Here is a 15862-nt window from a genome sequence, read left to right on the forward strand (position 1 = left end):
TGTTTGGTGCCCTAACATCACTGACGAATCCTAGATTGGTGAAACACATGTTTGGTGTCCTAACATCACAGACGAATCCTAGATTGGTGAAACACATGTTTGGTGTCCTAACATCACTGACGAATCCTAGATTGGTGAAACACATGTTTGGTGTCCTAACATCACTGACGAATCCTAGATCGGTGAAACACATGTTTGGTGTCCTAACATCACTGACGAATCCTAGATTGGTGAAACAGCTGTTTGGTGCCCTAACATCACTGACGAATCCTAGATTGGTGAAACAGCTGTTTGGTGTCCTAACATCACTGCCGAATCCTAGATCGATGAAACACATGTTTGGTGTCCTAACATCACTGACGAATCCTAGATCGATGAAACACATGTTTGGTGCCCTAACATCACTGACGAATCCTAGATTGGTGAAACACATGTTTGGTGTCCTAACATCAATGACGAATCCTAGATAGGTGAAACAGCTGTTTGGTGTCCTAACATCACTGACGAATCCTAGATCGATGAAACACATGTTTGGTGTCCTAACATAACTGACGAATTTTATATTGGTGAAACAGATATTTGGTGTCCTAACATCACTGCCGAATCCTAGATTGGTGAAACAGCTGTTTGGTGCCCTAACATCACTGACGAATCCTAGATTGGTGAAACAGCTGTTTGGTGCCCTAACATCACTGACGAATCCTAGATTGGTGAAACAGTTGTTTGGTGTCCTAACATCACTGACGAATCCTAGATCGATGAAACACATGTTTGGTGCCCTAACATCACTGACGAATTCTATATTGGTGAAACAGATATTTGGTGTCCTAACATCACTGACGAATTCTATATTGGTGAAACACATGTTTGGTGTCCTAACATCACTGAAGAATCCTAGATTGGTGAAACACATGTTTGGTGTCCTAACATCACTGACGAATTCTATATTGGTGAAACAGATATTTGGTGTCCTAACATCACTGCCGAATCCTAGATTGGTGAAACAGCTGTTTGGTGCCCTAACATCACTGACGAATCCTAGATTGGTGAAACAGCTGTTTGGTGCCCTAACATCACTGACGAATCCTAGATTGGTGAAACAGTTGTTTGGTGTCCTAACATCACTGACGAATCCTAGATCGATGAAACACATGTTTGGTGCCCTAACATCACTGACGAATCCTAGATCATTGAAACACATGTTTGGTGCCCTAACATCCTAGATCAGTGAAACACATGTTTGGTGCCCTAACATCTTAGAACGGTGAAACACATGTTTGGTGCCCTAACATCCTAGATCGGTGAAACACATGTTTGGTGCCCTAACATCCTAGATCAGTGAAACACATGTTTGGTGCCCTAACATCTTAGAACGGTGAAACACATGTTTGGTGCCCTAACATCCTAGATCGGTGAAACACATGTTTGGTGCCCTAACATCCTAGATCGATGAAACACATGTTTGGTGCCCTAACATCCTAGATCGTTGAAACACATGTTTGGTGCCCTAACATCCTAGAACGGTGAAACACATGTTTGGTACCCTAACATCCTAGAACGGTGAAACACATGTTTGGTGCCCTACCATTATTGACCTTACTGGTGATAACTACACAGTAAAATCTTAAACACCTTTATGGTATTATTTCACACCACTAATGTGTTCTGCAGTAGCTACGAGACATAGTTATACACAATAAACTCCGCCAGATCTGGTCAATAAACAAATATACAAATAGCTACATGTATAAAGAAAATGCACAAAAGGGAGTCATAATTATTAAACTTCAGTTTATTATATGCCTTCAATGCATTTTTACAAGCAGTAGTACAATATAAAATGTCCTTTTTAAAACTGTAATCTTCCACAAAAGTTTTTGACAATAAATTCCTACCCACATATCTTTACACGTATTATGTTCCAGTTAATAATCACATTATAATATCAGAGTTAAAACGTTTTATACGTAGATGTACAATTATTTTGGCCGAGATCTAAGCACTTTGATTACACCAATACCAAGGAATAGCCACAGATAAAATGGTAATAAGTTAATTGGCAACGAAGAACCTCAAACGAATAAATGATTTAAAAAAAATAAAATCTTGAATAAATATTTTATATGAACACAAGTTGCTTTTTACACTCAATCGAACCCATCCTTCATAAAACACATTGACTATCTAAGTTATCTAAACAATATGGACATCAAGGTTAATTGTTGTCACTCATATAACAACTAACTTCTTGAAAATATTCTGTCTATATGCACATATCATACATTTATTAAACTATGCTGATTTCGAATTTTGTTAAAATATTCAATCACTTTATTGACATAAACCTTCCTCCTAACGATTGTATACAAGAGTTGCTAGACAGTTAGACTGGTGTTGAGCTAGGGGGTTACCTGTCTAACCAGTACCCAGGTATGCTGATTTCCTCCTTTATTAAGTCCCAGGTTTATGCTAGGATCAATAAGATCACTACTCTTCAATAATATATAAAGTTAAACGTGAATCCCTAGTTCATTGAATAATGAAACCAGAAACACAAAATATTATTACCATTTCTTCACATTTTTTTTACATGTATAGATGTAGTTGTGAAGGACTTAGCATTATGGAACAGTCTCCATCTTCTATGACCCAATGTCTAGTTTGTCGTGTACAAGTCTTAGATCCATTTTTATTTACTGATCGATAGACAAAGGAGGCTATGTATTAGTACAGCCATGAGATGGCACAACAGGCTACACCAACAAAAATTATCCTTAATAGTTATTAGTTTTCTTAATCTCACCTTTTGCTCGAATAGGCTGCCATCTTGTTTACCGCTGTGCCCGTCTTTCCAAACTGGCGGGAATTTATGCCGTTTTGCATGTGCCGGAATTGCGCACGCATATTCGGCACATAATCAAGAGACTTTGCCGGTTTGCTGATCGGCAACAGGCTAACTGGCAAGCCAGAATCAAGTTCATCCATATTATTGTAGATACAATATTGGAAAAGTAAGGAAATTTATTTTGATGACAGAACGTTTTGGCAAATAATATCACTTTTACTTTTAGGAAAGTCCCAAAAATATGATGAAATTTTAACAGTGTGTTTTGCAAATATAACAAGTGATAGTTTAAAATCTACAAAACATTGATATAAAGAAAACCTTCACCACTATATTAAATAAAAATAAAGTTAGTCCACATACATAAAATGCTTAAAAGGTAAGAAGCTTCATAATTAAAAACTTATTATAAAAAATGCTTAATGCTGGGTATCTAGATATCAGTTCACTCATGTTTATAGTAACATATGATCAACCAATTTTGTTGCTTCTGAAAACAGTTTCAGTTTGATTTCACTTCTGTGTGGAGATATTTCATTAGCTGATGTACTATTACAAACATCACTTACAATGTGATCAATTACAGGATATTATGTATGGGGTTAACATCAGAGTTAGTTCCTTTCTTACTTCCACTTTTACATGTTCATTGTCTATGGTTTCTGAAGTCACAAGACAACACTTGTAAGAGGCAACACTTATAACATATAGGGCATATAAATCATGGGGTATGTACAGGTACTTATTACATGTTTTTGGATCTATTTACTATAAATCTACCAAGTTTCATGAACATTACTGAACTTAAAAGAGCTAACAATTCTTATTAGAAAGGCATTACAGAAAAGGGGGAAATCTTAATTAAGGGAACTTTCTTCAACTTCTATAATAATATCCTTTGGGTAATTTTAAGGAATTTCCTGAGTTAAAATGTTCTTGAAACTGGGCTCTGATATATATATAAAACATAGGCAGTATCTGCACTAAATTAGCATTATGTACTGTACCCAATTCTAAGCAGTACGTTGTTACTCAAAATACTTTACCCACCCTTAGTGTAACAATCTGTATATGTACCACAACAGTCAATAAAACCATCACATGACAAAATGATATAACATAGTTTATACCCTGTAAAGTTTAACCCCATAGACATTCCATTACATGAGGATGATGGCCAGTGTATTGGATGTCAACTTATAACTGATCAAAGCAAAACAATCAACAATGAAATGAAATATCTGAATTCAGCTACCATTAGCTAAATGCTTGAGAGATAAAACCTAATCATGAAATACCTATATACTAATACAACAGAATTACAATAACAGAAAATGAGGATCTAAATAACACACTTAGAGGCTAGTGATAAAAAATTGCACTATTCCTACGTATCACATAAAAAATAATCAAATTGTGTTATAAATCTGTGCACAATTATTGAAGTTTTAATGGTCTTTCTGTTTATTGAGAAGTTTTAATGGTCCTTCTGTTCATTGAAAAGTTTTAATGGTCCTTCTGTTTATTGAGAAGTTTTAATGGTCCTTCTGTTCATTGAGAAGTTTTAATGGTCCTTCTGTTTATTGAGAAGTTTTAATGGTCCTTCTGTTTATTGAGAAGTTTTAAGGGTCATCCTGTTTATTGAGAAGTTTTAATGGTCCTTCTGTTCATTAAGAAGTTTTAATGGTCCTTCTGTTTATTGAGAAGTTTTAAGGGTCATCCTGTTTATTAAGAAGTTTTAATGGTCCTTCTGTTTATTGAGAAGTTTTAAGGGTCATCCTGTTTATTAAGAAGTTTTAATGGTCCTTCTGTTTATTGAGAAGTTTTAATGGTCCTCTAGTTATTTAAAAAGTTTTAATGGTCCTTCTGTTCATTGAGAAGTTTTAATGGTCCTCCTGTTTTTTGAAAAGTTTTAATGGTTCTTTTGTTTATTGAGAAGTTTTAATGGTCCTCTAGTTTTTACATAAGAAAAATACTGAATTAATGATGATTTGGTTGGGAAATATTTCTGTGTCATTGTGTTAATTGCAGTTACTATATGGCACCATGTATCACATACCACCACATTCCCACCTGTGTCATTGTCCAAAGCAAATTATTTCTACCGATAATTACAGGTTATCATTCTGTAGTTTGAAAATTAACTCCTAAATAGTATGCTGATAACCTATTCGCCTTTTATGAAGCCTTATAGAATATCAATATTAGCATAAAAGGTGGTACAATGTATTAACAAAACAAAAACAAAAAGACACTCACAAAACATGAGAAATGAAGTTCTAATTTGGACATCTGAAAAAAAGTAAAATATTAGGCTATAATTTAAGGAAAATTTTTCCTCTGAGATTGTATCTAGGCCAGCATCATCAAGTTAATGGAAAGAGTAGCTTTGAGTTAATAACAGAGAGAAAAGTAGCTCTTTCCTGAACTATAAAAGCCATGGTAGTTTTATGACCTGACATGGTCTCATAAACATACCACTATTCTATTTTATCATGCCCATATCGGCAATCCCAAGTCGTTTTTGCAACTGTGTCGCTGTTTTCTTAAAGTCTTTTTCCATATCTGCCATTATTTTCATGTCTGTGACAAACTTGGCGACACTTTTTGGTTTGTTGGTTGCTGAGTTGACGCGTACGCGGAGATTTTGTCCTATGTGATCCTCTGGCGGTTCCTCGTCTGATGAACTGTAATATTCCTCGCGACCAGCTACCTCGTCCTCAGCGCAAACCTCATCTTCACCTTGATTAAAGTCTGATTCTGAATTTATATCCAAAGTGGGAATATCTGGAGCAGGTGATGCTGCTGGAGCACTCGGTGGTGATTCCTGTCCGTAGTTGGATTGTAATTCTGTTTCCTTTTCCTGAGAAGGAGGTTCCTCCCCCTGGTGCTCCTGGATGCTATTCATCGAAGGAACACTAGCTGACTTTAGTCGTGGCTTTTGAGCTGGTTTCTTTTTGGCATTTGGTTTATTGCTAACAGGATGAGTGACTTCGTACTTGAGTGGTCTATCATGTAACTGGGTGACGAACACTATCAATGAAAAAGACGTTCTAATAAATTTATTTATTCTTTTAAGTGGTCAAATATTCAAACCATTGTAAAAGAAGAGATATTGAATTTAGACTTGCAAAATGATATAACTTTTCATTTCATAACTTTGCTATTTATATATTATCTCATATGTTTTAGTCTTTCAATATCTTTATCCTTTTCCTTTTTCATACCTTCTGAAATTATTGATATCATGTCTTAAACAATGATTGAAACGAGCAAAATATAGAACTATTTGAATAAAAATTCTCAGTGATAATTTAAAGGGTGTCATCATCTGTTATATATACGACCCTAAGATACAATGAAGTGTAGCTCAACTGTCTAGGCAGTCAGATTGTAATCCAAATCTCCGAGACAACAACATACCACTGGCACTCTTTGGTCTTGGTTTCTGATTGGCTTTATCCTTGTTTGTAGTTGTAGCTGTGAATGCACTAGTTGGGCGAGGCTTTTTAACCCCATTATCTGGACCAAACACAGCATCCAGGTCAAACAGATTCGTCTGTATGGGATATACAAAAACATTTATTAAATTGTAGAGTTGGAAACAATAACGTTAAAAAAACAAGAGGCCCAGAGGGCCTGTATCGCTCACCTGGTTTGTAATGCCAAGTAATGTTCTGAATACAGGTTCATTGTTTCTTTTCTTAAGGAATTTTAATATTAACCTCTAAATCCCCTATTGGGCCCCACCCCTCCTGCGCCCAGGGGGTCAGAGCCAAAATTTATACAAGTTCTGTTCCCCTTCTCCCAAGGGTGTTTATGGCCAAATTTGGTCACAATCCCAGCAAAACTCCAGGACAAGTAGCGATTTATAGGATTTACCTCTATTTCCCCTATTGGGCCCCACCCGTCCTGCCCCCGGGGGGCCAGAGCCAAAATTTATACAAGATCTGTTCCCCTTCCAAAAAGGATGTTTGTGGCCAAATTTGGTTACATTCCATAAAGAACTCTATGACTAGTAGCGATTTAAAGGATTTACCTCAATTTCACCTATTGGGCCCCGCCCCCTCCTGCCCCCGGGGGATCAGAGCCAAAATTTATACAAGTTCTGTTCCCCTTCCCCTACGGATGTTTGTGGCCAAATTTGGTTACATTCCATTCAGAACTCTATGACTAGTAGCGATTTAATGGATTTACCTCTATTTCCCCTATTGGGCCCCGCCCCTCCTGCCCCCAGGGGATCAGAGCCAAAATTTATACAAGTTCTGTTCCCCTTCCCCCAAGGATGTTTGTGGCCAAATTTGGTTACATACCATTCAGAACTCTATGACTAGTAGCGATTTAATGGATTTACCTCTATTTCCCCTATTGGGCCCCGCCCCTCCTGCCCCCAGGGGATCAGAGCCAAAATTTATACAAGTTCTGTTCCCCTTCCCCCAAGGATGTTTGTGGCCAAATTTGGTTACATACCATTCAGAACTCTATGACTAGTAGCGATTTAAAGGATTTACCTCTATTTCCCCTATTGGGCCCCACCCCTCCTGCCCCCGGGGGGTCAGAGTCAAAATTTATACAAGTTCTGTTCCCCCTCCCCCAAGGATGTTTGTGGCCAAATTTGGTTACAATCCATGCAGAACTCTATGACTAGTAGCGATTTAAAGGAAATGTTGACGGACAGACGGACGCCGACGGACGCCGACGGACGACGGACGACGGACGCCGCGCCATGACATAAGCTTACCGGCCCTGCGGGCCAGGTGAGCTAAAAACACAGAAAAGCCCACAAATGAACAAATTCTCCCTCCACTATTTCATGCCATAATTTATGCTAGAATTATCTGTGCATGTACTTGAACTTCCTACAATAACGGCAAATATGGTTTAAATTGATGACCATCAGCTTCCATTTTTAAGCCTCTCTACGCCAATTAACACCACATTATTCGCGACTGATTCTATTATACTTATAATAGATATACACTTTTAACAACTATTGACCGACAGGTTACCTGTTTATATCTCTGTGGATCATCGTATGTTGTTCTGTACTTCTGTCTGTTGTCACGGCCATTTTCTAAATGGTACAATCCCGTAAATGCCTGTAAAATGTAATAAAATGATTGTTTAGTTACCATCTTCTGACATACCTTTGATGTATGAAGAGGTATTTAAAGTGAAACTAATAAGACATTATTTGATTTTACCTAATAATTATCAAAACTTTGTGGATAAAGCTAAATAAAACTGTCTCAACCCCCTATCTACCCATGTATAATTATAAGCAATTTAAAAGAAATTTATTACAGCTAAAAATCTGCATGCACCAAGAATGTATCATGTATTACATTCCAATTCCTTTTATTTCATATGCATAAATTAATTTGTATGTTATGCGCTTTGCTTTTTTTTCTCTCCGATTTTTTGTAATTCAAACAAATAACCTACAGAATTGGTTTTGTTTCCACTCGCTGTTGGTTGTACAAATAGGTCATTAAAGGTCACGTCAGGATTATTTTCTTTCATGTTTGTCCTGTGTTGTTTTTGGGCAGATCGTATTCGTCCTCTTGTACTACTACTACCACTTGAAGGCCGCGTTTGAACACTATTTGTCTGAAACAAGAAATTTGTGACTACAAAATGTATATATAATGCATGGTCTTTGTAATTTTTTCCCTGACCTTGATTTATATTTTTACAATCTTACACAAAAAAAGGTTCCATTTACCCCAAAAACATTCATTTACCCCTACACTCCTAAGGAACTGCTTGTCAACTTCCTCATAAGTTTTCTGTTTGTTTCGAAGTGGTGTTTTGGCCATATCTTGTTGATGGTTTTGTAGGACCTCTTCCATATAAAGTTGTCGGTTTCTCATGTGGATCTGCTGCCGCGCATGGATTTCCTCCTGAATCTGGGCGTATTCTCTGTCTAGGAGTTTAATAGCAAGTCTCTCCCATGTCCTCACTACCCTCTCCTAGCAATGGAATAGAAACACTTTACACAAACTAATCTCAAAAACACTTAGCTGTACATTCAATCCAATAAAAAAACAGGTCGCTATTTAGCCATATTTTAGTCAAAACTTAAAAATCTAACTTTTCAGTAGTTATATTGTGGCTATAATAGTGAAACACTATCCTGAAAACATAATCAAGTCTCTGTATCAAAAGTGTTTGCATCATACCTTAATTTCTGGGATAGGCGTGTTGGTTGTACGCTTCCCATCCTGATATGGCTGCATGAACTCTGGTGGCTGGAGACCTGCAAATCATTTCAATTACAATACTGTGAAATTAATGTACATTTGTAATTATCATAGACATTGTATGGGGGTGTAAAATATGAACATGGCTGCTTAAAAAAGATGTTACTATGCTACCAGTGTGGCATTTGAACATCAAAACATGGCATAAGGGTCAAAGAAGTGATATCAACAGGATTTTCCAGATGACACAGTATCCCATCAAACCTAAGTCTGTAGGATACGAATTACTTCAAATGGTAAATATGTGACAAAGAAGTAATTCCAACCGTGTGGACAAAAAAAATTGTCAAATTTTTTAGGCAATCTGCCTCTTTATCAAGACACACAAAACGAACACTGTACATGATTACATAATATGATGCAAACAGTAATACGGGACAATGACATTTGGATACCCATTCCAACTTTAGTGTACTTAAGATTTAAAGTGTAAATCCAAATTTAAAGAGATACCAGTTAAGAGATACATTGTGCAAGCACAATTCTGTCTTTGCACATTACAAAGTTACCTCCCTTCCAAGTAGGTATCAACTGTTAATGTCATTATTTTGTGAGTGATATTCACATTGTTTGCTCACAAATACATGATTTCACAATCAATACCTACCTGTAGGTCAGATAACTCTGTAATATGCAACTACAGAATACCCAATACTGCCATAAACTGTAGGATAAGCACTAGCATTTGCTATTATAAGAAAATATGAAAAGGTCAATGTGAACTTAAGTAATATGTATGGAAAATATGTATTATATGAATGGCTAAGAAAATTTGTGTAAATTTTATTTCATAAAAAAATATGAAAAGGGATCAAACAACAGGCTTAAGCCCATACAAGTTCTCTTCCAGAAATTCATCACTCTAGATATTATATCAGGGACCAAATACCACACATCCACCTATTTTGTCACAATAGAAAAAGATATCAATACAGAGAATTCTATGGTATTAATATTTATTTAGTAATTAAGCAGTTTCATCAAAGCAGCAAAATCACCTTAAAACAAAAGAGAATCATATAGGTACATACCAATTATATTTCCCAGGTGTAAAGAAGCATTAAAATCACCACTCCATGATCTAAAATAAAAAACATTGTTTTAAGTTAAAATACTGTCATAGAAATATTGGTTTTGAAAGTACTGTACTGCACAGCTGATTGTTTACACGGTCAAAATTTTCATGATTTTAATTAAAAAATAATAATATTAAATAATAATATTTTGTGTTGCAATTTTTCAATATTTTTGTGATCTGGTATGATTAAAACATTTCTCAATAATTCACAATTCAAATGTACGTGATCAAAGCCATGTCTTGCGAAATCGCAAAATGTCATCCCCACAAAAACACCTGGCTATTTTGTTTATTTCAGTAATTGGACAGAATGGGTTTTTTTTACATCTATATTTGCAGTCTAAAGTTAATGAACCAACAGGAATGTAGTTTCATATTAATCAGTACTATTCACTATACAGTTCATAACCAAATGATCACCATATCTGACATACTACCAGGGAATAGATTTCAAGTAAACAAAAATACAATTGTATATAACTAATAAGTAAAAAGTCACACATGTATACATGTAACTTTGACCTATACTCAAAATTGCTTTAATTAGAGCAAAATATAAAACAAAGTATACTCCGAGGTGTATGAAGAACAAGCGACCATGGGAGTTAATGGTTATCTGACTATTGGCACAATATAACACCTGAAAGAATATAGTAGTGGCAAACTAAGATGATGTTCAAAGATTTTAGCCTATTTGATCCCTTTGACCTTAAATGAAGGTCAAGGTCATTCATTTCAACAAACTTGGTAGTCATTCATCCCAACATGTCACAGGCACAATATCATGTCTCTAGGCCTCTTATTTATTCACAAGAAGTTGTTTAAAGATTTTAGCCTATTTGACCCTGGTGACCTTAAATGAATGTCAAAGTCATGTATTTGAACGAAGTTGGTAGCCCTTCTCCCCAGCATGTCACAGGCCAAATATCAGGTCTCTCCGCCTCTTAGTTATTCACAAGAAGTGTCAGATGACCTAAAAATAAAACAAGAACCAAGTGAGTATAAGCATTCTCTGTTTCAGCACCAGAAAATTTGTATTACCTCTTAATAAGAGTGATAAGGACATTCATCTGTTCAGCTAAATTCTGTTTCTCTATGTGGCTTTGGGCTATGTCTTGCTTCAATTTTGTGATGGTGTCGAGAAGTGCTGTCATATTCTGAGGATGGCCTACATGGCCATAAAGAGCCCGGTCTCCTTGTCCCCCTACAGGCATTCTGATGATTCTCAAATGTCAAGGCATTAAATGACCTGAAGATAAAAGAAGGAGAGACAATTAACAGTTATAATGCTATCAAAAAGTCGAGATATCAAGCTACATGCAGTTACATAGAGATGTCAAATCAATTGAATACCATTATTGATTAACAGAAATCTATTGTTCCAATTAATGCTGAACCAATGAATCAATTGTGAAATTTTGTACCTAATTATCTAAAATCAAAAAGGTTCAATCAATCATCATAACATATCACTATTTATAGTTATTTAAACTTCAACTGATTGATGATACCTCTCAAATGTTTTTGTCAGATTCCATGCATTTTGCTACTATTTTTATAGTGGAATATTATTACAACTGTACAGTGGAATCAAATTGAATTAATCAAACAAACAAAGGGAAGTAAAGCTAATTGATTTAAATGGCCATTAGCATTTTTCGGCCGCTGGTCAAAATAGGAATATAATGGTGTGTAAAACTGGTTGAAGTGGCCCTGACTTAACTGGCACAGGAGAACAAGTTATTGTGACCTTCAGATGAAACAGATAAATAAGCAAATGAAGACAGGATCAATTTCAATTTCCTGTCAGGAAAACAAAAGTTTTTTATAGATGCCCCATCGCTTACAAATGGTATGTTATCTCTTTCAAAAACAGGAGTATACAGATTAGTATTTTTCTTCAGTTACTTACTTTACATAATTACCACCATTGAAGAAGTTTGAATTTCTAATTTTATTTCAAAATAAAGATATTAAAATAATTAATTGCTTCCCGAAAAAATTCTGTGGCACTATGCCCTTTGTGGAATGAAGTACTGATTGTGCATGCATCAAAAGCAAAACAAATGGTTTAATATTATTTTTTGTGTTAATTACACATATAAATACACAATTAAATACCAATCATTGTTCAAATGATAATTATCATTCATGCTCTGTCGGCAGTGGAGCATCTTTAATATTTACATGTACATCATCATTGTGGCAATAAAGGACAAGGATCCTGTACATTGTATCTCATATATATATATATATAAATATTGAATAACATTAAATTCTCAGTGTCATCTGAAGAACATGATGAAAGCGATAATGCTAAACTAACAACGTGTTTCTGCTTTTTTATTTCTATATATAAATATATATACTTTTTGTAACGTTAAAGATGCTCCACCGCTGACAAATAGTATTTTTTCATTATAAAAAATAGCAGCAAACGATTTAGTTGTTTTTTTCCGTTACAAAAGTTACTTACTTTACATCATTACCACCATTGAAAAGAAAAATTTCATGGCATTATATCCTATATGGAATGAAGTACTGATTGAGCATGCACCAAAGGCGAAATAAATTATTTTATATTATTTTTGTGTTAATTAGGCATATATATACACAATTAAACACCAATTATTGTTCAAATGATGAATATCATTTATGCTCTGTCGGTGGTGGAGCATCTTTAACCTCTTCTGATGGAATTTATGTGATCTGAACAGACATTGGGTAAACATCAACATAAAGTTCAGCCCAAACTGCTATGCCACCAATTCAACGGGATAAACAATCAAACAATCATCAATTTCCATGCCCTATCTGCATTAATAAGTATATATATATATAAGGCACTATGGGTGCAATGTCTTCATATAAGTAGAATTAATTTTCCAAAACTATATACCAACGTAAGATAAAAAAAATCCATGAATATGAATAAACTTTAAGGATGCCAAAAAGCGAAAGCTTATGTAAGACAGATACTGATCTAACTGTAGTGGAATTAGACTGGGTCGGTCATTGGTGACTGACCAGGTACATGTAGCTCAGTTGGTAGTGCGATTGGCTAGTGTTTGAAGTCTCAGATTTGAATACAGTCTGGCTGCTGCATGAACGTAATCTTTATCCGGCAGAAGTTCAATAATATCACTCTAATTTGCAAATGTTCAGGTGATTTTGAAGAGACACAGTAATTTTGAGTTAACTCTTACTTGACTTGCATATTTATCTTGCTGAACCCTTTAGGCCTTGCCTTCAGTCATATTACAATATACACTCTTGATTTCCGATGATGCTTGTTACCATATATTCACTAAACGTTTTTGTATCATGCGTCTTTAATGACAAAGTTGCCAGCAGAACCCTTCAACCATGTACCTTGTATAAAGGGGCTTGACATTCTGTCAATAATAAATATATAAAAATACCCCTATCTGTATCTGTATGTGTTTCGTCGTAGATCCCGTTGACCGTTTTTTTCACGACGGTGAGAGAGTGCCTGGATGTTATTAGCCTTGTTCTCTTAGTGCGGTCTTGAAGGCACTAAGGGACTCTGCGCATGCCACTTTCTCTGGGAGGTGGTTCCACTGTATAATCGTCTTCACAAAGAAGGAGTGTCTGTATTGATTTGTTGTGCTGACTGGTATTTGGAGGCCTCTGCTGTTGTTACACACTTGGTTCTCGATGATGTTGCTTGTGACACAGTCGCTGAATGTTTTTGTTTTTATTTGTTGTTTTGGTCTTCTTTTTGTTACAAAGTCTTGTGGCGGTAGTGCTGGCACCAACCCCTCAACTACTTTAAAGTATTTGACGGAGGCTGTCTTGACGTTCTTCTAAAGACTCCATCTGAAGTTCTTCTCTCATTTTTGTGATGGTACCTGGCTCTCTGTTCTTGTAATTTTTCTTTATGAATCGTATACCTCTGTTTTGTATATGTTCCAGTCTGTCTATGTCACCTTGTTGATATGGATGCCAGATTGTTGCTCCATATTCTAGGATGGATCTAACCAAGGTGATATAGGCTGTTTTTCTGCAAAGTTCTGGAACATTTCTTAGATTTCTTCTCAGAAAGCCGAGTGTTGTGTTGGCTTTCCTGCAGACTCCTTTGATGTGTAGGCTCCATTTCATGTCGTTAGATATCTGGAGTCCTAAGTATGGATTATCCTTTACCTCCTGTAGTATGTGGTTGTTTAGCTCATAAAATCTTTGGGAGCGCTTGTTTATGCTCAGGATGTAACATTTTTTGGCGTTGAATCTCATGCCCCAGTTATTTGCCTATTTTTCGAGGTTGTTGAGGTCTGCTTGAAGTTTTAGGTGGTCGCTCTCCGTTTTGATGGTTCTATATAGTAGGCAGTCATCGGCAAATAAACGTACAGATGATTTTACGCTGTCTGGCAGATCGTTAATATGGCATAAGAACATAATCGGGCCTAGAACAGTACCTTGAGGAACTCCTGAGTCAACTGGTGTTTCCTCTGAGCATACTCCTTCTACGATGGTTTTTCTGGTGGTTAGGAAGTTTTTTAGCCATAGATGGATGTTACCCTGGATGCCATACTGGTGTAGTTTGTATAATAGTTTGTCGTGGGGCACAGTGTTGAATGCTTTCGAGAAGTCTAGTATTGCCACATCTACTTGATTTCCTTTGTCGAAGTCTTTCAGAAAGTCATTTAGTGTGGTAATTAGTTGGGTCTCACAAGAATATCCTGTTCTGAAGCCATGGTTTAAGTTTGTTAAAATTTTGTTGTGTTCCAGATGGTTTAATATATGTCTGCAGATGATATGTTCAAGGATTTTGCATGTAACTGATGTAAGTGACACTGGTCTATAGTTTTCCGGCAGGTGTTTGTCTCCTTTTTTGAAGATGCTAGAGATGTTGGCGTTTCTCCAGTCTTCGGGTAGTTCTCCTGTGTCTAATGATGTCTGCAGTATAATTTTCAGTATGGGTGCTAATTTTCCCGCACATTCCTTTAGCATTCGGTTTGGTATATCATCTGGACCAGAGGCTTTAGATGGATTCACTATATTACTATATTAAAATACTGTTTTTATATACTATATAAAGGTATTTTTTATGTATATATGCTATGTATTATTAGCAGAACGCTCCTGTGCTTATACTCAGGAGACTGTTAACTCAGAAGACTTTTTGTCCAAATAAATTCATATTACAGTAATTCAAAACTACCAAATGTACACATTATGAACCAGGTCGAACAAATTAATAAGATAGTCAATTGGTGCATATTGATCATGACTAGCTGGTACAGCAGTCTTATAGATCTACATTACATGTAACCCTGTACTGTAGTGTTAACGTTAGGTATTCGCTTAACGTTACTGTACTTAACGTTACGGCTAAAGTTTCTGCTTGAAAGGTACGTACGCGTGATCTCCATTAAACTAAAGTAATTCAAGTATCTAACGTAGAAGTTTGTGTTGCTTTATGTCCTTTTACAGACATAAGAAAATAAACTATGTTAAATTAGCAAAATAATAGATCGTATTGTAATTTTACCTCGAAAGCTGAATGGAATTTTATCTGAACGCCATGTTGTTTACACAAATAACCATGCATTCGGATTTCTCTAGGTTTATCTTCAGAGTTAATCAACATTTCAGAGAATAACCGAACGTAACTAATCTCATCTGCGTCATCTGATTGCTTTGGAATAAGCATTC

The 15862-nt window shown here is 35.8% G+C and overlaps 1 protein-coding gene across 1 annotated transcript; it reads right to left on the reverse strand.

Annotated features, from left to right (window-relative positions):
• Positions 1-1771: 1771 nt before the first annotated feature.
• Positions 1772-15828, reverse strand: LOC138315960 (uncharacterized). Its single transcript, XM_069257384.1, has 9 exons — positions 15699-15828; positions 11228-11435; positions 10140-10189; positions 9028-9104; positions 8590-8817; positions 8291-8455; positions 7855-7944; positions 6269-6404; positions 1772-5878 (listed from the first exon to the last, which is right to left on the reverse strand). The coding sequence occupies exons 2-9, from the start codon at positions 11398-11400 to the stop codon at positions 5331-5333; spliced, it is 1467 nt and encodes a 488-aa protein (XP_069113485.1). The 5' UTR covers positions 11401-11435; positions 15699-15828; the 3' UTR covers positions 1772-5330.
• Positions 15829-15862: the final 34 nt, after the last annotated feature.

This window comes from Argopecten irradians, chromosome 2 (genome assembly GCF_041381155.1).
Source record: "Argopecten irradians isolate NY chromosome 2, Ai_NY, whole genome shotgun sequence".
Taxonomy (NCBI): Eukaryota; Metazoa; Mollusca; class Bivalvia; order Pectinida; family Pectinidae; genus Argopecten; species Argopecten irradians.

Bases quoted from the DNA above. Each gene is read 5' to 3' on its own strand.
- LOC138315960 (XM_069257384.1), bottom strand. From the start codon at position 11,400: ATGCCTGTAGGGGGACAAGGAGACCGGGCTCTTTATGGCCATGTAGGC. The intron at 9,105-10,139 runs GTATGTACCTAT...AATGATTTGCAG, and splicing joins ACACCTGGGAAATATAATTG to GTCTCCAGCCACCAGAGTTC. The intron at 8,818-9,027 runs GTATGATGCAAA...TTCCATTGCTAG, and splicing joins CGCCTATCCCAGAAATTAAG to GAGAGGGTAGTGAGGACATG.